Genomic DNA, 27,704 nt, shown 5'->3' with positions numbered 1-27,704 from the left:
CATTCAGCTAAGGGAGCTAGGAGGGGGAGGACATTCAAATAATTCAGTTCAAAACAGATTGCATAGGTGATTCTTTAAGAACATAAACCCAATTGCAAAACTTTCTTGCTTAAAAATTTTTGATTTATTTCTGGGGTGCCTGGGAGGCTCAGTGGGTTAAAACCTCTGCCTTTGGCTCAGGTGGATCTCAGGGTCCTGGGATCAAGCCCCAAGTTGGGCTCTCTGCTCAGCAGGGAGCCTGCTTCCCCCCCCCTCTCTGCCTGCTGCTCTGCCTACTTGCGATCTCTATCTCTGTGAAATAAAGAAAATCAAAAATTTTTTTCAATTTATTCCCAATGCTCTTAGCATAAACCCAGTCTCCTTACCATGGCCCATAAAGGCCATCATGAAACCTCCTCCTGTGCCAAGCACAGTACTAGGCTTTTTGTACCAGGATATAATGGTGAGCATGACAGACACAGTTCCTGCTCTCATGGAGACTGTGTCCAGTAAATAAGGCTGTCAATAAACAAGTGATCAACCACTAAGTAGAAAATTACAGATGGAGATCTGTGTGCCACAGAGGAGGTACTGGGAAAGAGAATTATGAGGAATGAGAAGGAGTTGCTTATTTGGACTGAAGATGGGTTGAGAAAGGCTACTTTAAGAAAGTGACCTTTGAGACATGAAGGATGAGAAGGAGTTGGATGAAGTATGGGGCTGGTGGCCAGGAAGAAGAGGAGAAGATTTGGCTCTTTGAAAAGTTCTATAGGAATAACTTATGTATAATTGGAGATAAGCAGAGCTGAGATGGGGAGGGTGCTGTGGTCAGAATGTTTGTATCCCACCAAAATCCATAAATGGAAATCCTAACCTTCAAGGTGATGGTATTAGGAAGTGGGGCTTTCAGGAGGTGATTGGGTCATAAGGGTGGAGTCCTCATGAATGGGATCAGTGCTTTTCTAAGAGGATGTAGAAATATCACTTAGCCCTTTATCTGTGAGGACATAGTGAGAGAGTCTGTGAACCACAATGCAACCTCACCAGACAACAAATCTGTTGGTGTCTTGGTCTTGGACTTTCCAGCCTCAGAACTGTGTGAAATAAATTTCTGTTGTTTGCAAGCCACCCAGTGTGTGATATTTTCTCATAACAGTCTGGATGGACTAAGACAAATGTCATGGATGTGAAGGTCAGGGGGCTAAATGGCTAAGACGACTAAGGGAGAGGTTTAACACTCTTATTTAAATCTCAGGAGCTCAGATGCACCCTTTGAATGATTCTCTTCAAATCACGGCCAACTTCCTCCTACAGAAAACCTTTTTATATCTCTGGGGTAGAAACAAGATCACCCAGTTCCCCTCGGGACTTGCAAAGATGAGTAAGTAGAAGGCCAGAGAGGGAGATGTGATTGCCAACAGTTTCTCAGTCAGTAATAGTTGTAGGCGTTGGATAATATACTTTCTGAATCAGTATCATTAAAGAAAAAAACAACAAAACAAAACCACGAAGGGAGCCATAAAGAGAGCCACACAGGTAATTTGCACTTTCTACTAGCCACATTTAAAAAGTAAAGAGAAACGTTGGAATTAATTTTGTATTTTATTTGACCCGATATGTTCAAAGTATAATTTCAACATGTAATCAAACATGTAATAGAACGCGTAGAAATCCGGTGTGCATTTTATTTACATGTATGGCACTTTTCCGTTCAGACTAGCTATATTTCAAGCCCTCAGTAGCCGCATGTGGTTAGTGGCTACAGAACTGGACAGTGCAGTTCTATGCTTCAATTTCCTTATTTGTGAAATGAGGATAAAATTGACTAGGTCATGGAAGGATTAGAACAAAAGTGAAACGTTCAGCGCTCCGCCCTGCACATAGGGGGCACCCAATAAATCTTGGCTCCTTTGGGTTTTTTCTCTCACCTTACCTCCCTCCTTCAAGTCTCCGCCCCCTTTCCCCACCCTCTTCAGGCTCCGGGCGGAAGCAGCACCGTCGTAAATGCAGCGCGCTTTACGGTGGCGGTCCCTTTTACCGCAGTGTGGCCGGATTTCGTGTTACTCATGCTTTTACCTCATTGGCTCTACGACCCGCTCACAGCGCTTTCCGGCAGTGTGGCTGGAGCTGCAGTGGAGGGGTCGCGGTTTGGGCGTGAGTGGAGGGAACCCGAATAGCAGGTGTTGTCTGGGCCTGGAACCATGGATGTGGGTGAACTTCTCAGCTACCAGGTATGAGAGACGAGAAGGGTCGGGCTACCGTCCCCTCACCCGGGCAAGGGTCTCCGGTCGCGGGACCAGAGTCCCTTCATCTCACTTCCTCTCACCTCTGTCCCCGGCCCGCGTCCCCTCATTTCTCATGTCCGAGCTTCTTATTTCATTCACTTCACTCCCCTGAAACTCCCCTGGGCCCTTTCAGCTTCTCAGAGCCCAGGCCCCTTCCTCTCAACTCCAGTCTGGGCCTTCTCTTAGCCTACCTTGGACTGGGGCCTGGTTCCCTTCAACTCTTCTGAAGGCCCCGGATCATCTTCACAACCATCTCCCTTCAATTCTCTTGTCCCCCGGTCGCTGAGTTGTTGTTGTCGCTGAGTTGTTGTTGAGTTGTTGTTGTTGTTGGTGGTGGTGGTGTGGTGGTGGTGGTGGTGGTGGTGGTGGTGGTGGGAGGGCACTGGTCTTTCCTGCAGTTGAGGCCCGGCTTCCCCACTGACTGGCCATGTGGGTTTTGGATAAGTCATTTTGCCCTCTTTGAGCTTCAGTTTTTGAACATATAAGACGGAGACAGTAATAACTACCCAGTAGGGTTGTTTGAGGACTCTATTAACTACTGGATGTGAAAGCCAATTTTAAAGTGCAAAAATCTGTTCCCATTTTAACTGCCATTGTTGGGAGATACTTGGAATTCCTATGGGATGGGACCCTAGAAATCTTGTCTTCCCTGCTCAGGCAACTTGGTGGGAATTGGTGCAGAGGGCAGAAAGGACTTATCCAGAATAACTCAACAAGTAAGAGCTGGATTAGAGCTGAGGTGTCCTGGCTCCCAGTTCAAAGTTTACCCATCTTTGACTTCCTGCGGTGGCTCCTTGTGAGAGGCAGTAAAACCCTGCTGTCCAGTATGGTAGCTGTCCATGTGTCCAATTGAAGTGGAGCTAGTATGAGTTGAAAAGTACTCTTAAGTGTAAAATCATGATGAATTTTGAAGATTCAATATGAAAAATAAAGTTTTTATGCTGGTTTTCTTATATTGATCAATTACCTTGATTATTGATCATGTTGATTAATCATATGGGTAATGGGTGAAATAAAATTTAAAATAAATTTCACTTGTTTCTGTTGGCTTTTTAATGTAGCTACTAGCCTTTTAGTGTGGCTATTAGGAATTACATATGTAAATGGTCTTATATTTCCATTGGACAGCTTTGCAGTAGAGAATAGGTGATTAAGAGCTATGTGTCAGGGGCTGCATGTTCCTTGGAATCTCTATTTTGCTATTAACTGGCTGCTGTAATCTTGAACAAAATACTTAACCTCTCTATGCATTGGTGTCATATGTAAATAGGGGCAAAGATGGCACCTACCACAGAAGTCTATTGTGAAATGTAAAATGCTTAGACCAATGCTTGTCAAAGAGTTAAAGTTCAGTGCATGTTAGCAATTATACTCATGCTACTCCCTCAGCCAACATACAAAGAATGGACCTTGGAGGCTCTAGACATTGTAGAAAAGAACTTTGAAGCAATGGTTGATATATAGTCAAGAGAGTCCTCTTTTTAAGACAGTTATTGAACATGAAAGAAGACAGGAAATAGGAGGGTTGTTGAATGAGTGGTTCTGTGTCTTTTGGGAGTTGCAGAATGGCTAGCCCATTGACTCAGAATATTAAAGCTAAAAGAGGTTCATTCATTTGCTCAAAAATTTATTGAACGACTACTATGCAAGGCACCAAGTCCTCTGAGTATAGGATACTGAACAAAATAGGCAGAGTTCTTGCTTTTGAAGAGCTTGGTGGGAAAGTAACAAGATAATAAGTGTGTAAATAAAGAAGAAATTCAGGTTGTGATAGGTACTTTGAAGGATAAGCAGGGTATACTATAGAACTGTGCTGTTTGGTGTGGTAGCCACTGGGTACCTGTGACTCCTGAACACTTGAAATGTGGCTAGTTGGAATTGAGAGTAATAGGTGTAAAATACACATTGGATTTCCAGGACTTAGTATGAAAAAAATTAATGTAATATATATAAATAATCTTTATATTGATTCCATGTTGAAATGACGATATGTGGCATATATTGGCTTAAAGAAAATATTTTATTAAAATTAATGTTACCGGGGCGCCTGGGTGGCTCAGTGGGTTGGGCCTCTGCCTTCAGCTCAGGTCATGATCTCAGGGTCCTGGGATCGAGCCCTGCATTGGGCTCTCTGCTCAGCAGGGAGCTTGCTTCCCCTTCTCTCTCTGCCTGCTGCTCTGTCTACTTGTGATCTCTCTCTTTCTGTCAAATAAATAAATAAAATCTTTAAAAAAAATTAATGTTACCTTCTTTAAAACTTTTTAAATGTGACTGCTAGAAAATTTAAAATTACATATGTGGCTCATCTATGGCTTTCAGTATGTTTTTATTAGTGCTACAAAAGAAAATAACCCCTGGCAGTAGGAGATAGGACCTATTACTTTCGGTAATACCATCTGGGAAGGACTCCAAGGAATGGATGTTAAAGGACTGAAGGTTGAGAAGGAGCCAATCATGTAAAAGGGCAGAGGATCAAGGCGAGGGAAGAGCAAGTATGTAGGCTATGAGGTAGAAGCTGGTGTGGCCTGTTAGAAGATCAGGAAGAGGGTTGATGGAACTGGAACATGGTGAGTGAGTAGGAGAATGGTAGGTGATGAATAGGAAATGTAGGCAGATGACAGACCACTTAGGCCTTTCTGTAGGCCATGATAAGGAGTTTGACTTTTATTTGGAGAGATATTATAGATAACCTCACACGGACCACTTATTTGCCAATGAAAAGTGAACCCCATTCTGGTAAAGCAGTTCCCCAAGGTTGTGGGCTAAGGTAGTAGCATAGTTGAAACCAGAATCCCCATCTCCTTATTTTCAGTCCTGTTCATTCCCCACATGCACTATTCATGCAGTTTCCTTTCTGTGGGACTGATGTCTACTCCTTCTGTTCCTAAAAGATGGTACAGTCTGGAATCTAGTCCATAATCAATGAAGGTAGCACCCATCCTCTCGTGGAAATGGTTGAAGGTCATTTGAATTAATGGATGCAAAAACTCTTCAAAGACAGCAACATTTTATAGGTATGAAAGATGCATTATTTACCTGCACCATCTCTCAAAATCTTTATAACAACCCTATGAAGAAGGTACTATCTTTAATCCCTGTTGTACAGATGAGGGGACTGAGGTGCAGAAAAGTACCTGCCTCATAGCTGAAGCTTCTAATAACTGTGCTGTACTGCCTGCCTACTCTGGGCCAGATGCTGAACTAAAGTGCTTTCTGATTCGTTCTTACAGTTAATTCTCAACATGCCCTTTGAGGTGGGTGGCTTGCCTATTTTACAGAGAAGGAAGCTTGAGCTAGAGAAGTCTGTTACCTGCCCAAGGACAGCCAGTAAAGAACAGAGCCAGAATTGGAACCAAATGAATACTCAAATCTCAGTTTCCATTTTGTTTTCAGTTTTTTAAAAACTTAAAAAACTGAAGTATGGTACATACATAGAAGAATGCATATATTTTAGTGCTGTTGATTATAGTTGTGATTTACAAAGTGGACTCAGCATGATCACTGAAGTTCATTTCCTCAGGGACTTGTTGTCTGATTTAAACATCCCCACCCCCAGACTTTGATTCATTAAGTCTCCTGTGGGACCTTAGAATTTGTGTTTCTAACAAGATCCCAGGTGTTGCTGAAGCTGTGGTCCAGGGACTACATTTGAAAGTGTATCTGGTCTAGAATGATCTAAATTCCTTTTAAAATTTTTCCCAGCTGAGATTTTCCTCCCTTTTCATAGCTGTTAGTTTTAGTTTTTTTGAGCCTAAGTCATATTTTTTTCCCTGCTATCCACGATATTGAGAGCAAATCACTTAATCTTTTTGGGCCTCAGTTTCCTCATATGCCTAATGAGGGGATTAAGTAAGTCTCTTTGAGGTCTCTTCTAACTTTAAATGCAATACTAATTATTTAGGCCAAATACTAAATACTAATTATTTAGGCCAAGAGAGCTCTAGAGCTTTCAAGGGATAAAAATGCTTGATGTAGGAGAATGAATCGGGGCTGAAAATCTGGGAGATTTGAGTTTTAATCCTCCCTTTATCATTACTTATGTGGGTGACTCAGGACAAGTCACTTCCCCTCTCTATCTTTTTACCACCTATAAAATGGGGGGATAGAGCTCTAAGAGTTATTAGTTTCCTTTCCTGGAATTCAGAGATTAAGGTATGCAAGAAAAATATGTAATGTCAAGAAGTGTTTATTTAAAGTATTTAATATTTTTTGGGTGCTTCCTAAATTTCATTTTTGGTACAGCATGGTGGGAAGATTCCAATTTTCTGCTGAGATTGGTTCTTCTAGTAATAGAGTTAGGCAGTAAGTGCCTCAGTATATGCCTTATATCCTTGACATATGTTAACTATTCATTTGAGAAGACAGGAGAATTACAATGTGGACAGGAGGTGGTGGAAAAAGTCTTAAAGAGGAAGCCAGTTATGTTCCCAATATGGAAATGTACTTTTTTGATGCCTTCGGGCTTAGACATCTCATCAAGAAGTGTGCCCAGCAGTTCCTTGGCTGAGAAGTTTCTGCTGCACAGGCACGCATATGAACTTCAGGGCATTCTCATTAATACTAATTCCACAGATGTCTGGAAAAAGTTCTTACCTTCGAAGTTTTTCAATAAAGAATTCGCATTTAGTGCACCTTGGCTCAGTGGAAATGACTTGCTTTGTGACATGAGAAGTGTTCTCTTTGAGGCAGATTGGGGTCAGGGACCCTTGGTTTTAGCAAGACTGCAGACACTCACTCCTTTTGTGACCTATCAGTAGTACCATAGCATTTCCTTGGATTGTAGGGGCCTGTAGGAATTTATAATCTTGCTCCTTTCCCCTTACTTCTTTCTTTTGAAATAAAAAATTTTTAATGACAATAAACTGACAGGAATAGTATTAAAAGAAAGTATTTGAGAAAAGGAAAAGGACCCTAGTCTAACAAGTATTTTTATAGTCCCACAGTTACTGTATATTGCATAGCAATAACCATTGTGTTATTACTGTTTTGTGTTCTACACTTTTAATTTAACACTGCCAGAAATATTTCCTGTGTTTCTGCATGGTCCTCATGTTATTTTTAATGTTTTCATACTTTTTGTTCAGGTGATAGACCAACCATTTTTCCCTAAATTGTTCCTCTATTATTATTTAGAGGAATTATTTATTATTATTTAATGGTCTTCAGGAGTTTGTTTTTGGAGATACTATTGCAGTAAACTTCTTTTTGTTTGGCATTTCACCCTCCCACCTGCTGTTAGAAATTACCATCTCCCGTGCCATCTCCTGTGCTTAGTATTACATGTACAAAAATTATTAAGACATCGTCCTGGACCTTAAAGAATTTGTAACTTGAGGAATGAGACAGACATTTCCTTCAACAATGAACTGTGTGAATAAAGTATTATGGAAGCACAATGGAAGGAACGATTGGATATGCCTGGAGAAGGAATGTATTAATGGATGCGCTCATTGAAGAAAAAGGATAGGATGTTGGAATCTCAGCCATGATGAATGAATAGGAGTTCTGTGGGTAATGAAGGAGGCCGAGGAAAAGTCATTCTTGACTAGGCATTAGTGAGAGCAGAAGCATGGGAGTGAAATGTCGGAGCATTGAGTAAATGGAGGGGAGTGGCAGATGATGGGGTCACCTCAGCTGCAGATACGTTAAGGACATACCGTGCTCATATGGAATTCATCTTTTATTTGTTTATGGTGCTAACAGCAGTAGGTGTTCCAGTTTTACCATAATCGTGATACTACCAGTTGTCACAATTTAATTTTGTCTCATTAATCTAGTTGGTATGTAGAGTATTGGTTCAAGTTTGCTGTAATAGACATTTTTCCCCTGTACGTGTTATCGTTTGTATTTCTTATCATCTGCCTCTTCCTCCGGAAGGTACTGCTGTAGTTTGTAATTGAGCTTTTCTCTTGTGTGTGTTTTGTTGTTGTTGTTGTTGATGGGGTGTATGTAAGAAACGTTTTAGAAGACTGAACACACGTGCTCATTCTGTAGTGGCCGCATTCCACCTATAACCCTGAGAATATTCTCCTCACGATGTTTTATAGCATCGTGATATAGACACTTTTTGCATGACAGTTTAGACTAGCGCTTTTCTTTTTCTTTTTCTTTTTTTTTTTTTTAAAGATTTTTATTTATTTATTAGAGAGAGAGAGAGAGATACAGGTCGCAAGCACAGGCAGACAGAGTGGCAGGCTAGAGGCAGAGGGAGAAGAAGCAGGCTCCCTGCCGAGCAAGGAGCCCGATGTGGGACTCGATCCCAGGACGCTGGGATCATGACCTGAGCCGAAGGCAGCCGCTTAACCAACTGAGCCACCCAGGCGTCCCTAGACTAGTGCTTTTCAAAGTTACTTCTTGTTAATGGTGGGACTATAACAGATAAAGAGTTATTTTCATTGATATTTCCATTTCAGGGTGTTTTCTCTTTCATCTCCTGAGTGATTTCTTAATTTCATTTCCTCTCTTTGCAGTTTTCTCATCCTCTTTCTTCCTGGCACATTCTCTTCATACTCACAAAACACGTATTTATGTGCCTCCTCACACACTACATGGTTAACTCAGAGGCAGGGACTAGCACGTAACAAAGTGTCTAACCATAACTGATGGCTCATAAATGGTTGTTTAATGATTGAATGAACCAGTATATACCTTCAAATATGCTCTGGCTGTTTTCCCCTTTGAAAAGCTTTTGTTCTGATATCTTGTTGCTTGCTGACTTGTATGTCTTTGTTTTCATGTTAGACATCAAGAATGTTTGATTCATATATGTTACTTCAGTTTCTGAATTGTCTTCCTCATCCATATCATCTCTTGCTACTCTTGCTGTAAAACCTACATCTTTTTGAACTTTTATTTTGAATTAATGTTGAATTTACAGGAATTTGCAAAAACAGTAGAGTTTGAGTTTCCATATACTCCTCATCCAACTTCCCCTAAAGTTAACATTTTCTATAGCCGTAGTACAATGATCAAAACCAGGAATTCATAATTCTGGTAACTGAACCACAGACTTAATTCAGATGTCACTACTTTTTCCACTTGTATCCTTTTCCTGTTTGAGGATCCTATCCACAGTCCCATTTTGCAGTTACTTTTCATTGTGATTTTCATTGTTTTTTATGGTCTTGACCTTTTTGAAGAGTACTTCTCAGTTGTTTTGTATGATGTCCAAAACCTGCATTCTTGGAGCTTGCCAATACACTCTGCAAAAGATTTTCTTGAGCCTCATCACCCTTGACTTTTCTTAGAATTTGATTTTATAATCCTTTCCCTCATCATAGATGAACTCATCCATTCTTATGTCTTTCAGCACCTTGATATAGACAACTGTTAGCTCCGCAGCCATGATCTAGGTTTCATCTGTCAGTTTCATCTGTCTATTCTGGCCAGATATTCTGGGATCACATAATTCTCTGTATCTCTCCACGGGCTCCACCACCTATCCCCAGGTCTGCATTTTAGTCAGGGGTGTCTCTGTTCAGCAGACTTTAAAGAAGCATTGGAGCTGTTTCTCAAAGTTGAAGGACAAGGTTCTTTTCCTCATGGATCATAAGATCCTGTGAACAAAGAGGTCTACCTCCTTTCTCAGGGATCAAGACAGTGTCAGGATATAAAAATGTTTAAGCCACAGTTCTACTCTCATGGAGCTTGCAGTCTAAGGATGGCATTCCACAAATTTGAAAACTGATACTCTAGTACACAGTGTCATTGTGGTTACAGAAGAATGAACAAAATTTGGTGGCACAATCAGGAGCAGCTCTGCCACCAGGAAAGCTTTGCAGAGAAAGTGTTGCTTCTTCAGTCTTCTCTTTATTCCTTCCATCATAGTATAGACTCTTGAGGCTTTGTCAAATAAGTAGCTTTCGGATTGGTCTTACTTTTTATTTTTGTGGATCATATATTGGCATGTTGAACATGGGTTTATTTCTTCGATAGGCCAACAGAACAGTTTTCACTGGTCATAGACTTTAGTCCTACCTTTTTAGCTTCCTTGGAGGTAGGTTTTATTGAGATGGCCTAATTTTGGAGGTGAACTTGAGGAGGACAGCCATACCTTTCTGTAGTCCCTCACTAGGTGTTGTTTAAACTGGGGGTTAGAGGGATGCCTGGCTGGCTCAGTCAGTGGAGCATGCGACTCTGAATTTCAGGGTCATGGGTTCAAGCCCTACACTGGGTGTAGATCTTACTTAATAAATAAATAAATAAATAAATAGGGGGATTGCATTTATAAAATTTACACCAATAGAGAAGTTTTCGGATGTAAAAATAAGTACATTTGAGAATGTGGATGGCTCAGAAAAGCCTATCAGCTCTATTGGAGAGAATAATTCAAGGCATGTGCCCTCTGAGTGTGTCTATTAGGTGTCTTTTCATGTTAGTGTAGTGAATGAACACTACCTTGGGGTCAGACTGCCTGTATTTGAATCCCACCTCTGCTGTTTGCTAGCTGTTTATCTTTGGGTGGTTAATTAACCTCTTTAAGCCTCAGGTCTTCATCTTTAACATGGAGATTTTATAACAGTTTATCTCGGCCCACCATTTAAAAAAAATCTCCATTTTGTCATCTTTTTAAAAATACAGGATTAAATAAGACAGGGTGGGTAGTGCTAAGTAGTATAGTGTCTGACACTATAAGTGCCCAGTAAATGTTAGCTGTTAAATTTTAATTATTGATATAATTACAGTCAACACACATGCTTTAGCAAAAGAAAAAATTTTTTTTCAATTCTATAAGGCTGCCTCAGTATTCCCAAGGTCATTGGTCCCTCGGAGATTAAGGTTTAGAATGCTATAAAAGGAAATGAGAACAGTTTGTCACCCACACATGCTACAGTATAGAACTGTTTTCAATAGATTAAAGCACAGCCCTATTCCACCACAGTTAGCAGTCATTGATATCAAGAATTATGTCATCAACACAGTAATTCTTTTCCCCAGGTCTCTTTAATATTGCTGAGATATCTCAGTGTTCCCCTTTCCTGGAGCCAGAAATCTCATTTACAAATTGCTCCTTTCTTTTTGTTTCTTTCTTTTTTTCCCCCTCAAGGTTCCTGAAGGAAGTGGTTGGTTTTGGTTTGAGTCTTGTATGGCTATAAGATACAGCAGAAATTCTCTTACTTTTTCCAGAGTCAGACATTTGATTCTAGTATTTCAGCTGAATAGTTCAAAGCTGTTTTCTTTTCTGCAGTGTTCTAGGAGTGACTGATCTGAGAGTGTGTTGGCCTAAATTTTAAAACCCCATTGTGGGTTGGTAGATAGAAACTAGATTATCTTTGTCCTGAGCTCAGTGAACAATCTAGTGAGACAGACACAGTGCATTTTCATCTGTTAACTCATTTTAGATCATCAGTTGCCTGTGAGCAGATTATCTGCTTGGGCTTCTTAGACCTCCCTTCAACTACCCAGCAGTGTCCAAAGCCATTGACTGAACTGAGGAGGATTTGACCTCAAGCACAGAGTATTATGATGCTTCCCTCTGAGTGTGTCTGACTGTATTCCAAAGGCAGGTATACTTGTTTATTGAACAGATTGTTTGGTGTTCTTTTTTTTCCTTTTTTTTTTTTAAAGTTCAAATTCAGTTAATTAGACATACAATGTATTACCTGTTTGGGGGGTACAGGTCTGTGATTCATCAGTCTTATATAATACCCGATGCTCGTTAAACATATACCCTCCCCTATGTCCAGCACCCATATGTGAGATATATATATATATATATATATATATATATATATACACACACACACACACACACACATACACGCACACACCACATCTTTATCCATTCATCTGTTGATGGACATCTGGGCTCTTTCCATAGTTTGGCTATTTTGAACATTGCTGCTATAAACACTGGGGTGCACATGCCCCTTTGGATCATTACATTTGTATCTTTGCGGTAAATACCCAGTAGTGCAGTTGCTGGGTCATAGGGTAGCTCTGTTTTCAACAATTTGAGGAACCTCTATACTGTTTTCCAGAGTGGCTGCACCAGCTTGCATTCCCACCACCAGTGTAGGGGGGTTCCCCTTTCTCTGCATCATTGCCAACATCAGTTGTTTCCTGACCTGTTAATTTTAGTATTTGGCATTATTTATGTTTGTTTTATTAATACATAAAATTGAGGATTAATTTTTTATTTGACCTCCCCCTAAGTTCAGAGCAGTTGAGTCTAAAATTACTTTTGGAGGGGCACCGGGGTGGCTCAGTCATTAAGGGTCTGCCTTCAGCTCAGGTCATGATCCCAGGGTCCCAGCATCAAGCCCTGCATCGGGCTCCCTGCTCAGCAGGAAGCCTGCTTCTCCCTTTCCCACTACCCCTGCTTGTATTCCCTCTCTGGCTGTCTCTCTCTCTGTGTCAAATAAATAAATAAAATCTTTTTAAAAAATTACTTTTGGAATTTTTAATAAATTTAAGCATTAATAGTACATCAGTCTTCTGCTGATGTTTCATGTTAGAATGCGATTTTCTTCGCAGCTTTTATAAAATAAAAGAATTGTGGCTAGAGTTTGTTTTATCTTTTATGGGCCTCTTCAAACATTAATACTTCCATGGAAACAACTAATAGCTTCTCATATTAATGATAAGGGAAATTTGAGCATTTCAGTGGTACATAATTACTGACAGAGAAGCTGAAACATGAAGTGGAGGCTCTGGCCAGGAGCAGCTGTTGGGCAGAGGAAGGTAAAGATGCCAAAGAACCATCAGAATGCAAAAATGCACAAAACTAGGAGCTGGTTCTTTGAAAGAGTTAATAAGATGGATAAACCCCTGGCCAGACTTACCAAAAAGAAAAGAGAAAGGACCCAAATAAATAAAATCATGAATAAAAGAACAGAGATCACAACCAACACCAAAGAAATACAAACAATTATAAGAACATATTATGAGCAACTATTGACCAGCAAATTTGACAATCTGGAAGAAATGGATACATTCCTAAGAATGTATAAACTACTGGAACTGAACCAGGAAGAAATAGAAAACCTGAACAGACCCATAACCAGAAAGGAGATTGAAGCAGTCATCAAAAATCTCCCAACAAACAAGAGCTTCCCAGGCTCTTGAAGGCCAGATGGCTTCCCAGGGGAATTCTACCAAACATTTAAAGAAGAATTAATAGCTATTCTCCTGAAACTGTTCCAAAAAATAGAAATGGAAGGAAAACTTCCAAACTCATTTTATGAGGCCAGCATTACCTTGATCCCCAAACCAGACAAAGACCTCATCAAAGAGGAGAATTACAGACCAATTTCCTTGATGAACACGGATGCAAAAAATTCTCACCAAAACACTAGCCAGTAGGATCCAACAGTACATTAAAAGGATTATTCAGCATGACCAAGTGGGATTTATTCCTGGGCTGCAAGGTTGGTTCAACATCCGCAGATCAATCAATGTGATACAATACATTAATAATAGAAAGAACAAGAACCATATGATACTCTCAGTAGATGCTGAAAAAGCATTTGACAAAGTACAGAATCCTTTCTTGATCAAAACTCTTCAAAGTGTAGGGATAGAGGGTACATACCTCAATATCATCAAAGCCATCTATGAAAAACCCACCACAAATATCATTCTCAATGGGGGAAAACTGAGAGCTTTTCCCCTAACATCAGGAACATGGCAGGGATGTCCACTATCACCACTGCTATTCAACATAGTACTAGAAGTCCTAGCCTCAGCAATCAGACAAAAAAAAGAAATCAAAGGCATAAGAAGAGGCAAAGGCAAAGAAGTCAAACTCTCACTCTTTGCAGATGATATGATACTTTATGTGGAAAACCCAAAAGACTCCACTTCAGAACTGCTAGAACTCATACAGGAATTCAGTAGTGTCAGGATATAAAAGCAATGCACAGAAATCAGTTGCATTTCTGTGCACCAACAACAAGACAGAAGAAAGAGAAATTAAGGAGTCGATCCCATTTACAGTTGTACCCCAAACCATAAGATACCTAGGAATAAACCTAACCAAAGAGGCAAAGAATCTGTACTCAGAAAACTATAAAGTACTCATGAAAGAAGTTGAGGTAGATGCAAAGAACTGGAAAAGCATTCCATGCTCATGGATTAGATGAACAAATATTGTGAAAATGTCTATGTTACCTAAAGCAATCTACACATTTAATGCAATCCCTGTCAAAATACCATCCATTTTTTCAAAGAAATGGAACAAATCATCCTAAAATTTATATGGAACCAGAAAAGACCCTGAGTAGCCAGAGGAATGTTGAAAAAGAAAGCCAAAGTTGGTGGCATCACAATTCCAGACAAGCTGTATTACAAAGCTGTCATCATCAAGACATTATCGTACTGGCACAAAAACAGACATATAGATCAATGTAACAGAATAGAGAGCCCAGAAATACACCCTCAACTCTGTGGTCAACTAATCTTCGACAAAGCAGGAAAGAATGTCCAATGGAAAAAAGACAGTCTCTTCAACAAATGGTGTTGGGAGAATTGGACAGCCACATGGAGAAGAATGAAACTGGACCATTTCCTTACACCACACACAAAAATAGACTCAAAATAGATGAAAGACCTCCATGTAAGACAGGAATCCATCAAAATCCTTGAGGAGAACATAGACACCAACCTCTTCCAACCTCAGCCGCAGCAACTTCTTCCTAGAAACATAGCCAAAGGCAAGGGGAACAAGGGCAAAAATGAACTATTGGGACTTCATCAAGATCAAAAGCTTTTGCACAGCCAAATGAAACAGTCAGCAAAACCAAAAGTCAACTGACAGAATGGGAGAAGATATTCGCAAAAGATCAAAAGTTTTTGCACAGTAAAGGAAACAGTCAACAAAACCAAAAGACAACTGAGAGAATGGGAGAAGGTATTTGCAAATGACATATCAGATAAAGGGCTAGTATCCAAAATCTGTAAAGAACTTATCAAACTCAACACCCAAAGAACAAATAGTCCAATCAAGAAATGGGCAGAGGACATAAACAGACATTTCTGCAAAGAAGACATCCAGATGGCCAACAGACACTTGAAAAGGTGCTCCACATCACTTGGCATCAGGGAAATATAAATCAAAACCACAATGAGATACCACCTCACATCAGTCAGAATGGCTAATATTAACAAGTCAGGAAACAACAGATGTTGGAGAGGATACAGAGAAAGGGGAACCCTCCTACTCTGTTGGTGGGAATGCAAGCTGGTGCAGCCACTCTGGGAAAACAGCATGGAGGTTCCTCAAAAAGTTGAAAATAGAGCTATCCTACGACCCAGCAATCGCACTCCTGGGTGTTTACCCTAAAGGTACAAATGTAGTGATCCTAAGGGGCATGTGCACCTGAATGTTTATAACAGCAATATCCACAATAGCCAAACTATGGAAAGAACCTAGATGTCCATCAACAGATGAATGGATAAAGAAGATGTGATAGATATACACAGTGGAATACTATGCAGCCACCAAAAGAAATGAAATCTTGCCATATGCAGCGATATGGATGGAATTAGAGGGTATTATGCTGAGTGAAATAAGTCAATTAGAGAAAGACAATTATCATATCCTCTCCCTGATATGAGGAATTTGAGAGGCGGGGGCAGGGGGAGCTTGGGGGGTAAGGAAGGAGAAAATGAAACACGATGGGGTCGGGAGGGAGACAGACCATAAGAGACTCTCAATCTCATAAAACACACTGAGCATTGCTGGGGGAAGGGGGGGGCGGTATGGAGAGGGTGGTTGGGTTATGGACGTTGGGGAGGGTATGTGATATGGTGAGTGCTATGAAGTGTGTAAGTCTGACAATTCACAAACCTGTACCCCTGGGGCAAATAATACATTATATGTTACTGAAATGATTATTAGAAAAAGAATGTTAAAATGCAGCAATAAAGAAATAAGAAAAGGACATTATCATTGATGAATTGGGGGTTGTCATGAAAAGAAACCCCCAATGAGATTCCCTGTTTATTACTATTATTTTTAAAGATTTTATTTGACAAAGAGAGAGAGAGTGTGTGAGTGCACGTGCAGGGGGAGTGGGAGAGGGAGAAACGGGCTCCCTGCTGAGCAGTGAGCCCCATGTGGGGCTTGATCCCAGGACCCCAGGATCATGACCTGAGATGAAGCAGATGCTTAACCAGCTGAGCCACCGAAGTGCCCCTGAGGTTCCTTTTTTAAAAAGGTGAGGGTTGTATTGAATTGCACTAACGCCTCTTTTATTTGGTGTCTTTGGCAAATGGGGTACTTTTCCTGAACAGATTTTCCACATAGCAGCAACTGAGAAGAGCAGCAAAAGTGCCAGCACAAGAACTTCTTCCTTTTACAAATGGGGAGGGCCTGGCACAGGGACAGAGAGTGACTTGCCTCAGGTCATAAAATGGGGCTTAGAACAGAACCATGCTTTTTTCCATATTTAAAACTTGAATTTTTCATCATTTTGTTTGGAGTTTCTTTCTAAAACAAACATTTTTGCCTTTCTCAATAGGTCAGACTGTTGTCTTAGGGCCATTATTATGAACACATGTTAATTGTGCCCAGATTTCTCCCTTGATCTTTTGAAGTGTGGAAAGTTTTTACTCCTGCATTAAAACATTGGGAGTATTACAGAGAAATTTTGAGTTCTTATGCCTGTTGTTTATAGTTTTTCTTGCTTTTCTTTGCTTTTCTTTTCTCTCACTTCTTAGTGGTGGTGTTTGTTTAATAGGATACAATAGGGTAAAATCTAACCTCTGAGGCCCTTTTTGCTTTTTTTTTCCCCCATGATTTCTGAAAAGTTGTGGCTGTTGGTTGGATAAAGTATTAGTATTCTTGGTCATCTTTGGATGAACTATAAAACTTGAGGGCTCTTCTGTTAATTACTGAAGGCCTGTAAGATACTAGAGATCAAATTAGTGTCACCTGTCTTCATTTTTCATCCAGCATTTCTTGTAGCTCTCTTTGTCGACCACTACCATTTTGGGGACTGAAGAATATCTGAGCAGTTACCAGTGCTCACTAATCATGAGTCTTTCAGGAGAAACTAGCACTCACAGACAGAAGCTTAACCTGGCCTTCTGTGGAGTGCCCCTTTCCTTCATGGCTGCTTGTATTTTTGGAGGGGAGCCATTTACCTGTCTGATGGCCTTGACACTATATTTTTAAGCTAGTCTTCTGTCCAACTTCACACACCCACCAGCCCATGAAATCTAGATTGTAGCAATCACCTGAGACCCCATGTGCTTGTTCCTGACCTTTTTTTTTTTAAAGATTTTATTTATTTATTTGACAGAGAGAGATCACAAGTAGGCAGAGAGGAAGGCAGAGAGAGAGAGAGAGAGGAGGAAGCAGACTCCCCGCTGAGCAGAGAGCCCGATGCAAGACTCGATCCTAGGACCCTGAGATCATGACCTGAACCGAAGGCAGCGGCTTAACCCACTGAGCCACCCAGGCGCCCTTCCTGACCTTTTCATGCCTCTGCCCCATTCCTGTCTTGTGCTTTGCTCTTGGCTCTCTCATTTTCTCTCTCTTTTCCCTCTCCCAAGTATGTACATCTGTTCTTTGGCTCCCAACTGATGCCTCACCCAGAAGGACTCTGGCTGACTGGGCTGGGGCTGCCTCATATGGTTTACCCTGCCTTTGCTGGATCTTTAAGACCCAAACTTTGGGTTTGGGCCCCAGCCATTGGTAATCACTGTTGCTAGCCCATCTGATCCTCCTGTGAAAGGACAATTTGGGCAAGACTCCACCCAAAAGGCTTGCAGATTTTCCAAACTCTGCAACTTTGAGAGTCTACAAGTTCTCCTTGGTCTTGTCTTTGCCATTGTTTCCTCATCATTCACCAGGGGTTGGTAAAGAATCAGTGTTTTCTAGGGCATTGTGAAACATGCTGACAGCCTGTGAGCCAGTCTAGGTGTTTGAGGGTTAGGAAATTGCATTTAGATTAGTGATACATATTGAACCTTCCCTTTAATTATTCAACAGATACTTATTAAATGCTTACTAAATGCAAGTTGTTAAACTAGACACTGAGAGTAGATACGCACAAGACATTTGCAGTGCCTTGTCTTTATGCAACTTATATCCAAGGGGGGCAAGACAGACAATCAACAAGCAAAACAAATACAAATAAATAAGAATGCATACACAAGCAAACAAATACCACATACACAAAACCAAGATAATTTCAAATAGGGATATGAAGGGGAAAGTATGGGCTGATGTAATAGAGTGATGGTGGAGCATCAGAAGGTTCTAAAAGGCCTTTCTGAGGGGGTAACATTCGAATTAAGAACTGAATGATGAGAAAGATCGAGCTCTCTCAAGAGCTGTGGGAATAGCAGCATAGGCCTAGGAAAAATCCAGTACAAAAGCCCTAAGGTAGGTAGGAACAGACTTAGCATGTTTGAAGCAAATGGCTAGAGCATGGTGAGTGAGAAGGAGACAATTAAGGACAGAGGTCGGCTGTGGGGAGGGGAGGTAACCTTAAAATGTTTAGATTTTGTTGTCGGTACAGTGGGAAGCCATTAGGGGTTTGAAGCTGTGGAGTGCCACAATTTGGTTTATGTTTGAAAAGAGCACTGCATCTGCAGAATGTAGAATAGATTGTAAGGGAGCAGCCTGGCCAGCTTAGGTGTTCAAAGTGGGTAGAATTCACCTTTGTGTTGGAGGGGGCCGCAGCCGAAGCTCTGCTCTCCCTAGGATAATTGCTTTCCCACCTAGGTTGTTTTCAGAATCTCCCAGTTCTAAACATTTAATCTACATTCTGGCTTAATCAAGAAGCAACACTCTCCTCCTGCCAGGCTTGGCTCAGAGAATGTGGGCATAGTGCCTTTTGTTGAGCACCCTGGCCTGGAGAGAATGAAGAAAGCAGCCCCAGTGGACAAGAGGACAGTGCAGCTGACCTTCAGCACCTGGTAACTTGTAGGGAGCTTTGGAATCCATAAACTTTATGTGCTTCTGCAAAACAGTTGCAGATGGTCTGGACTGATGATTAAATATCACTGCTGTCTTGCCCAGATCTGCTGTGGCCATCCTCTCTGCGTCTGGTTTTACATTACAGTGGGTAATTACAGGGGCACAGCTCTTTCTGGTTGGCTTAGGGGGGGAATTTAAGTTTCTGCCAGTTGTGTAAGTGACTGCAGTGAGCAGTGGCTGTGAATGGCTACTTTTTGTTTTCAAAATTTAAAAAAAAAAAAAAAACCCACAAAAACCAAACTTAAAAAGAACTCTCTCTAATGAAAGGGAATAATTGCCTGCCTTTGCTGTCTCGGCTGATTCTCCAGTGGGAGTTCTGCCATCAGACTTGTCAGACTTGGTTGGCAGGGACTTTTTCTCCTGAGTTAGCATGGAGATCTGAATGGGCAGAGATAACACAAATTAGCAGTGGTAACAAGCATATCTGCAGAGGAACAGATTTCCTTCTGACCAAAGGTGCTATTGGTAGGCACCACCCTAATTCTCAATGCATCTCGTACCACTGATGACAGGACTTTCCAGCAAATAAAAAGAATTGCTTAACCACCACCTGAGTTGGGCAGTTTTTACAAGACTTGCGAGTTTCAAAGGCCCTCGGGCTGCTCAATCTGCCAGTGTAAAGTCACTAAATATTATCTCCCTGGCTTCTTACTGGGGATCCTTATACCTCATTCTGCATAATGAACTTGGGGAGACTTTTCCCCCACAAAGATTTCTTTCATTCCCACAGCATTTACAAGGACACAGAAAACTCAGTGGGGGAAGAAGAGATGATAGCGGCCTTCTGGATGACATGACTTTTGCCAGTGGTCACACGCGGGTTCCATAATGAGGATTGCAAATCACTCTCCATCTTCTTGGAGCCTGTCCCATAATTAGATGATTAAACATTTTGTTTAAATTAGTAATTTTCCCCCTATCTCCTCTGTGTGCTTACCATTAGAGAAAGATGGAGACTGGTTGTCTGATACTGGGCTCCACATCCAGTTGTGATTGTCAGCAAGAGGTTCAGGAAGTCTTATTTTAATTAAAAAAGCAATTTTGGCCATGGTTCACCTTGTGTGAGGCAGAGGCATTTCTGACCATGTGAACTTTTCGATTGCTGTGTACAGTGCATAGAGCTTTTTTCAGGAGCGTGACACTGAGCCTAAAAGGATAATATCAGGAGACGGTGTGTGGCTGGGCTTGAAGTCTTGCCTCTGCATTAATGGCAGATTTGCCTTCAATTGACAGATTGTGTTTGTGGCAAAAAAGGGTTACTTACAGGGAAAGTATGGTCCTGATTTGAAGTGAATGAAAAGCAGCTCATAGAGGAGCTCGTAGAAATTTCAGTGTGTGTTTTCTCCCCCTCTGCGCCACCACACCAGAACAGAACAAAGGGCTAGGAACTACCAGCTCACTGAGAGCCAGTGAGCTCTTCAGTTCATAGGTGTTACTGCATTTCATCTTAAAAGCAACTCTGGGAATGTCAGTATTCTTATTCCCATTTTGTACATGAGGAAAGGAAGTTCACAGAGGTTTAGTAAACTTGCCCAAAGACACAAGAAAGCAAATGGCAAAATATTTTCCTAATAGAGGGCTCTGGTGGGTGAAGGGAGCTTAAAAACAGAAGTGTCTTGGGAAATAGAATGCAGCAGAATGCTACCATCACCGCAGTCTTGTACTGCCTGAGTCTACCATGTGTATCATTCTTGTCCATCAGAACACCGTGCACTGGTTATCAAACCCAGGGGAGCAGAACACTCCCGTCCGTTACCAGTCCCGGGAGAGGACTCCAAACACTTCTGCCCATTGCATCTTGGTACTGGAGTTGCCAGTGAAAACCCCACACAGTCAGGTACTGGATGGACTAATGCTTTACTCACACAGAGAAGAGGCAAAGCAAGACCAGCTACTGGGATGTACATTAGTCCCTTGTGGCTAGCGGGGCCCTCCTCCTTCCTCTGAAGCTGGCACAGGGCAGTGACCTACATGTATCCATCTCTCTTGCAGCAGAAGGACCCCAACCTGAAAGCTGGTGGTGTGCCTGAGGGGCACTGATGTACATGTTTAAGCAGAGCAAGGGGACACTCGTTGAGCAAAAACAGACCGATATTGCCATACAAGGTGTTAAGCCTGGCACAAGCCGTATGGGCTCCTTACTACCCATTCCAGGCCTGAGGCCCAGTCCTGTGCATCCGAGTGGGGGTTGGAAATACTGCACGCGTGGACTGCCTTTCCCAGCAGTTCTGTATTGAAATTACTTGGTTATGTGTCTTTCTTCCCATTAGACTTTGAGTTCCTCAAGGACACTGATCAGATCAGTGCATGCTATGTAGTACAAGCTCACTAAATGTCTCTTGACTGAAGAAAGGAAAAGAAGAATGGAAATAAGGAAGAAGGAATAAGGAAATGAATGAAGCAGTGAATCAGTGATTAGCCGCTGAATTTGGTTTTCTTCTAAAGGCATCTTTAGCCTTTAGGTGCCTTTAGCACCTTCACAGTTGCCTTCTCCTTCTTGTCTCTTCTTTCTCAATGGAGAGTAGAGTAAGCCATTGTGACAGTGATTCAGTCATTGCCTTAAAAAAACAATAGATGATCTTCATAAAAGCTTGATTCTAATACTGTCATAACCTGAGAGTGATGGCCTTTTTTTTTTTTTTTTTTGGACTGGAGTTGTCTCTGACTCCAAAGCTGCAGATTGATTGATCCATTTATTTGCCCAGGATTTGCTGCAGGTCTGCTGTGGGCCGTAATTGCTATTTTCTCTTTACCCAACCTTAGAGACAAAAAGTAAGAGATAATACAAACAACAAGATTAGTTTTTATTTCATGTTGTTGTATTCGGCATATCCATTTCCATTTTTTTTTTTTTTCCCTTATATAACATGTATTAAGTACTTTACTGGGTTAGATGCTTCCTCACTGGGACAGCATTTTTTTCCGGGGATGAGATGGTGATTTACGCAGGGTCACACTCTAGTAACAGACTTGGATGTCTGACTGCTGAAGTCCATTTTCTTCTCAATGCACCAGTCTCCCCTTTTCATAGGACTCATTTAGCATCAGTTTCTTAGGTGCTTAGGCAGTTCGCTAAGCAAGTCACCTGAGCCTTGGTTTCTTTACTTGCAAAAACAGGGAACCGATGTCCCCTACCTAGCAGGGCTAAGGGAGGAAAAAGATAATGAACATAATCACACAGTTAATGGTAACTATTACACAGCTTGGATAATCACTTGGTGAGGAAGCGGTGGAAGAATTCTTTATGGTTTCTTTAAACCCTAAGATTCTCTGACTCAGTGCCTCCTAAGAAGCCCTTTGCAAGATTTATATCTGACTTTGCCTGACAAGGCCCCGCCTGGCTTCCTTATGCAGCTTTTGTTTAAAAGGGATGGCCAAATTCCTTTGTGTGCAGGGTTTTTCAGCCAGCGTCTCTCTGTTTTTTGGTATGTTTGCCGGGATTCTCAAGTTTCTAAGTAATTTCAGTCTGAGGCAAGTTGGATTGATGGCAGGCTGCTATAACACAGGTGTTATAAATAAGATTAAGAGGTTGTTGAGAGGTATCATTGGAGCTCTGGGACTAGCTTTCTGGAGTCATTCTAAATTGACAGCTAATGGGTAGTTTGCCTTGATGGCTCTCTCTGAGTTGGTTGTAACTGACTAGCGATTCACCCACAGAGGAAGCTTGCTTATGAAAAGTCACTTTCCTTTCTCAGAAAGTAAAGCTACCATAACGTGTAATAATGGCTCTGCATTGTGCAAAAAAACAGTTGCCGTTTGCGCTGTTTTCAGGTACCTTTTTCTAAGGCAGCCAGTTCTTAAGGGTTTTTTTGTTTTGTTTTGCTTTTTGTTTTGGTACTGAAGCCTGCCAGGCGTCAAAGAAAACTTTAAAAAGGGGCGAGATGGTTCACATTATTTTATTCTTTTATTTATGTTTCTCTATAAGACAGTTATTTAATTATCTTAATCCTTGGTAGAGTCCCTTCCTGCCCAGCAAAATGGGCATTTTTGCCTTCTCTGGTCTACTAGATGCTACTGCTAGGAAATTGAGTGTCCTAAAATGTTCTTGAAATGAAGAGTTACTAGTTTAAAATCACTTTAAAGTCAGTTTTATAACCTTCTTGCAAGAGAGTTGTAGTGGTGGGGATAGAGCTCGCAGGGGGAGTTTGTAGGTGGCAAGAGGCATTCACCCAGGCTCCCAGACAGTTCCTTTTGATCATATTCCATGTGGCCATGTGGTCAGTGTTTGTTCTGTGTTCTAGGTGGAGGAAATATTTCTGACTATAAGAAGAACTCATTTCCCATACTTGTCTTTATTGGGAATGGAGGTGTTTTGCAAACTTGAGCAGTTTGTAAAGCTTCTAGAAATAGTAAAGCCTTTGAGTTGAGGAAAATAAAGTGCATCTTAGACAAAAGTAGACATGAAAGCATCTCTTTTCATTGTTTTTGATGGGCTCATCAACAAGCATGTATTGAGGCCAGATACACCAGATACTTTGTTCAAGCTGAAAGAGGTAAATGGGCACTAGACAGAAAGTATATTATATAATCATGCTATGTTTTCAGACTTTAAAGTATTACCCATAATGTTGAAAAATACTCTCTTTAACAGGATACTCAGGGTAAAGTTTGATGTGAGTTCTGTCTTCCTTGAAATAAATGTGGCAGCTATTGTGTAACAGGCTTATGTGGGTTAAGTTTTAGCTTTGAAAGCAAGTAATGGTGGTAGCTAATGTCTTAGGTTCCTGAGATCAAAACCGGATCAGAACCGTTAAGGAATTAATGAGCAGCTGTGAAAGATCTTGATTATGTAAATGAATGAAATTATTTATTTCTTACGTACGATTTGGTTCTCACTAATTCAGTCCCAGCTTATTCATCCCCCCTCCTTCCCATTTTTTCAGAACATCTTCAGTTTTTTCTTTCCTACCTGTCTCCCTGGGAGTGTACATACTTTCTCCCCAACCACTCTTTCTGTTTGAAAGAGGAATGAAGTTTTAAGTCTTGGCAGTGACCTCAGAGGCAACTTACAGAAAAGGTAATTAAAGATTTCCTTGCCCCACTTTAGCCTTAATGAAATTGTCCATTGCTAGGAGCAATATTCCTCTAGCTGGAATCTTCTCTGTCAGCGTAATTACATGTAACAGGTGTGCCATATTACATGCAGAACCACTCTGTGGGGCTGCTGCTTGCTGAACCAGTACTCTACCTCTCCCCTGCCTCTGTGACAAGCACTTATAAAGTATCTAACCTTTGTGTCACCCAAAAGAATAAAGTGAATTCATTGTATCTGAGCTTTGCTTTAACTATAAATAATTTAAAATAACATTGCCATATTAATTTTTTACTTAATATTTAAAGATTCAGAGTGGACTGGGTGGGTTCCCTAAATGGTCTGTGGGAGGGAGTTCTTAGCGCAATTTCCGTACAGAGGAAAAAACTTTGCTTTTACAAATGAGCAAGGAGAAGTGACAGAGAAGAGCTTTCCTGGTTAAAGCCATAGAGAAAAGTAGCAGAAGAAATTTTAAAGTTAGTTGAAAGATGATGGCAACAGGGAGCAATGACGAAGATTAGGCCTTTCAGATTATAGTTCCTAGGGTTGTGACTAAGGAAAGGGATCTGGAGGTTGTGTGTACTGCTCCCGCAAAAGTGAGAGGTTTCAGGGGCGCCTGGGTGGCTCAGTGGGTTAAGCCGCTGCCTTCGGCTCAGGTCATGATCTCAGGGTCCTGGGATCGAGTCCCGCATTGGGCTCTCTGCTCAGCAGAAAGCCTGCTTCCCTCTCTCTCTCTCCCTGCCTGCCTCTCTGTCTACTTGTGATCTCTCTCTGTCAAATAAATAAATAAAATCTTAAAAAAAAAAAAAAAAAGTGAGAGGTTTCAGACCTCTTTCTGTCTATGATTTCAGGCTCAAGTCCTGTCACTTCCTTGAGTCTTGGTCTATTCATTGGTAAATTATGAGGTTGAACTGATATTCTTTGTCTGAATCTGAGTTTTACTGTTCTTATTGTTTATATCGCTTGATGCCACCATTAGAGAATTAACAAAGCGATACATGAAAATACAATCCAGGATGGCATAAAATGATCAGATATGTAGGTGCAAATGAATCCTGCCTAGCCGCAGTCAAGTTAAAGACCCAAGGACCCCTGAGAATATGTGTACCTTATATATATTTGCTAATAGTAAGTTATGATTCCTGGGTAGTTCATTGGTTTAGCTGTCCTCCCCCATCTGTCAATCACTGATTTAGCAACGTGGGTTGAGTTCCTGTTCTGATGTTGGGCACCGCACCGTTGGATGCTGAGGTGTTAGCCACAAGGGTCGGATCCCATGGTTCCTGCTCTTGAGGACCCAGTTTATGAATTGGTAGAGGAGATGGAGATTTATCAATGCATGTGTTATGTGCTGATAGAGGGATGATCAGATACACTGCTGAGGAAGCTCCAAGGTCTTACTGGAGTTTTGGGAATACCCTTAGAGAAGGTGACCTTAGAGCTGGAGCTTAAGGCTGAGTAGGATTTCTCCAGAATGAAAGAGGAAAGGAAAGTGATCTGCTATTCATGGTAGCACAGTATGGATTTACCCCATTCCAGGGCATTGTTTAAATAACCCAAGGTGACTCCTGGGTCCTTCCCTGAATCTTTGCTGATGTCCTTATTGGTTTTCCCTATAGCAGGGTTTCCAGACCCTGTACTGTCCTGCTCATACATTATCTAGATTTAATGCCTCTTTTTCATGTGTGGTGGCTAATTCAATGCTGCGAGACTGTAGCCAGATTGGATATTACACTTCTGATAGTGTGACCTTAATATGCATTAGCTTTAAGGATATTTAAAGTTGGTCATCCTGTTGATTCATTGAATTGGAGATTTACTGAAGCCATCAGCTCTTTTCTGACTGAATTTTTTTAAGTCACATTTTTCCTGACAGGGACTTTATGTATTTGCTATTTTGAGTTTAAACAAAAGGACTCCACAGTGCTTATACTCTCTTGGTTCGACCAATTATGGTTCTACCTATCTGTGCTGCCTGCCATTCATCCACATTTCTCTTTCTGCCTGCTTGAGTAACTTTGTGAAAGATCCTGTTGAGATAAAGTTACCCAATATGTGTTGTAAACCCTTAACCTTAGTGAGCCACAACAACATCAAGGAACTGCAACCAGTGGGGCATGACTTGTTGTGCATGATTCCCTGCTAGCTTCTAGTGGTCCCCCTTTTCTCCCTGTAACTGTGTGCATAACCATACCATTTTGCCAAATTTACTTCAGATCTTTAAGAAATAAAATTTTATAAATACAATTGAAGTCTCCTATATACTCTTTCCTAATCCCATTTTATTGTGTGCCCCCTCCCTAATCCAATTTATTACTCTCTTTAGAAGCAATCACTATCTTGAATTTGGTGATTATTGGTCCCACACATTTTATTATTGTTATGTGTACAGCCAGTGATGGTTGAAATTTTCTTTTTTCTTATTACAGATATGTTCCAGTGAACATTATTTAAGTATTTCCTTGTGCATATGTCTGACAATTTCTGTGTATATGCCTGGGAGAAGAATTGCTGGGGTAGTCAGAATATATGCATTTTCAGTGTTATTAGGTATCACCAGTTAGTCCTATACTCATTTATACTTCTCTATCAGCAAGTTTTTTTTTTTTAACATTTTATTTACTTATTTGACAGAGATCACAAGTAGATGGAGAGGCAGGCAGAGAGAGGGGAGGAAACGGGCTCCCTGCATGGGGCTCTATGCCAGGACTCTAGGATCATGACATGAGCAGAAGGTAGAGGCTTTAACCCACTGAGCCACCCAGGCACCCCCTATCAGCAAGTTTTAACAGTTCCTGTTTCTCCACAACTTTAACACATGGCTAGATTTTAAATTTTTCATTTTTTGCCAGTCTGATGTCTTATGGTTTTTATGTGCATTTTCCTCATTACTAGTGACATTGGGTCCCTTTCTAGATACCTATGGGGTGCTCGGTGTTTTTTTTTTTCTTTTGTGATAATTGTGATGATATTCTTTGTCAAAAGCTGATTTTAAGTAAATCTAAAAGTGTTGTATATATTAGAACTTTGCAGTCATTAAGGGAAATTAAATCATAGTTTCTGTTTTCTTTTCAAAGTGCTATGTCTTTATCTTATTTAATCTTACTTTCCTTATCTTACTAAGACAGTCCTGTGATGTAGAGCAAGGGCAGAGCGTTTTTTTAGAAATGCTGCACTGATAAGTCAAATGACTTATCTAAGGTCATGTGACTCTTAAGTGATTCACAAACACCTACATTTTCTTTCTGATTATTGGTTTGCTGCTCTTTGCATTGTACTATGCTGCTGCTTTTAGATCAGTGCAATTCTGTTGTTATTGTTATTGGATTGATGTCTGATACTCCCTCTAGCACCTAACAGAGTGATGTTCAGGTTCTATTAGCTTAGTAAACACTTCCTGAGTGAATGAATGAATGATGATGGTTCGGGTGTAACTGACAAAACATTCCTAATAAGTCTGCTAAAATGGGGGTAGTTT

The 27,704-nt window shown here is 40.9% G+C and overlaps 1 protein-coding gene across 1 annotated transcript in view; it reads left to right on the top strand.

Annotated features, from left to right (window-relative positions):
• Positions 1-2,063: 2,063 nt before the first annotated feature.
• The window catches only part of CTNNBL1 (catenin beta like 1), a 160,466-nt gene continuing 134,825 nt past the window's right edge, over positions 2,064-27,704 (top strand). Inside the window, exon 1 of the mRNA XM_032350704.1 lies at positions 2,064-2,210. Within this exon, the coding sequence (XP_032206595.1) occupies positions 2,181-2,210 (30 nt within the window). The 5' untranslated portion in view covers positions 2,064-2,180. The remainder of the gene's footprint in view (positions 2,211-27,704) is intronic.

This window comes from Mustela erminea, chromosome 7, assembly GCF_009829155.1.
Source record: "Mustela erminea isolate mMusErm1 chromosome 7, mMusErm1.Pri, whole genome shotgun sequence".
Lineage (NCBI taxonomy): Eukaryota > Metazoa > Chordata > Mammalia > Carnivora > Mustelidae > Mustela > Mustela erminea.
The sequence above is the reverse complement of the archived record's forward strand: the minus strand, read 5'-3'. Positions and strand labels throughout refer to the sequence as shown.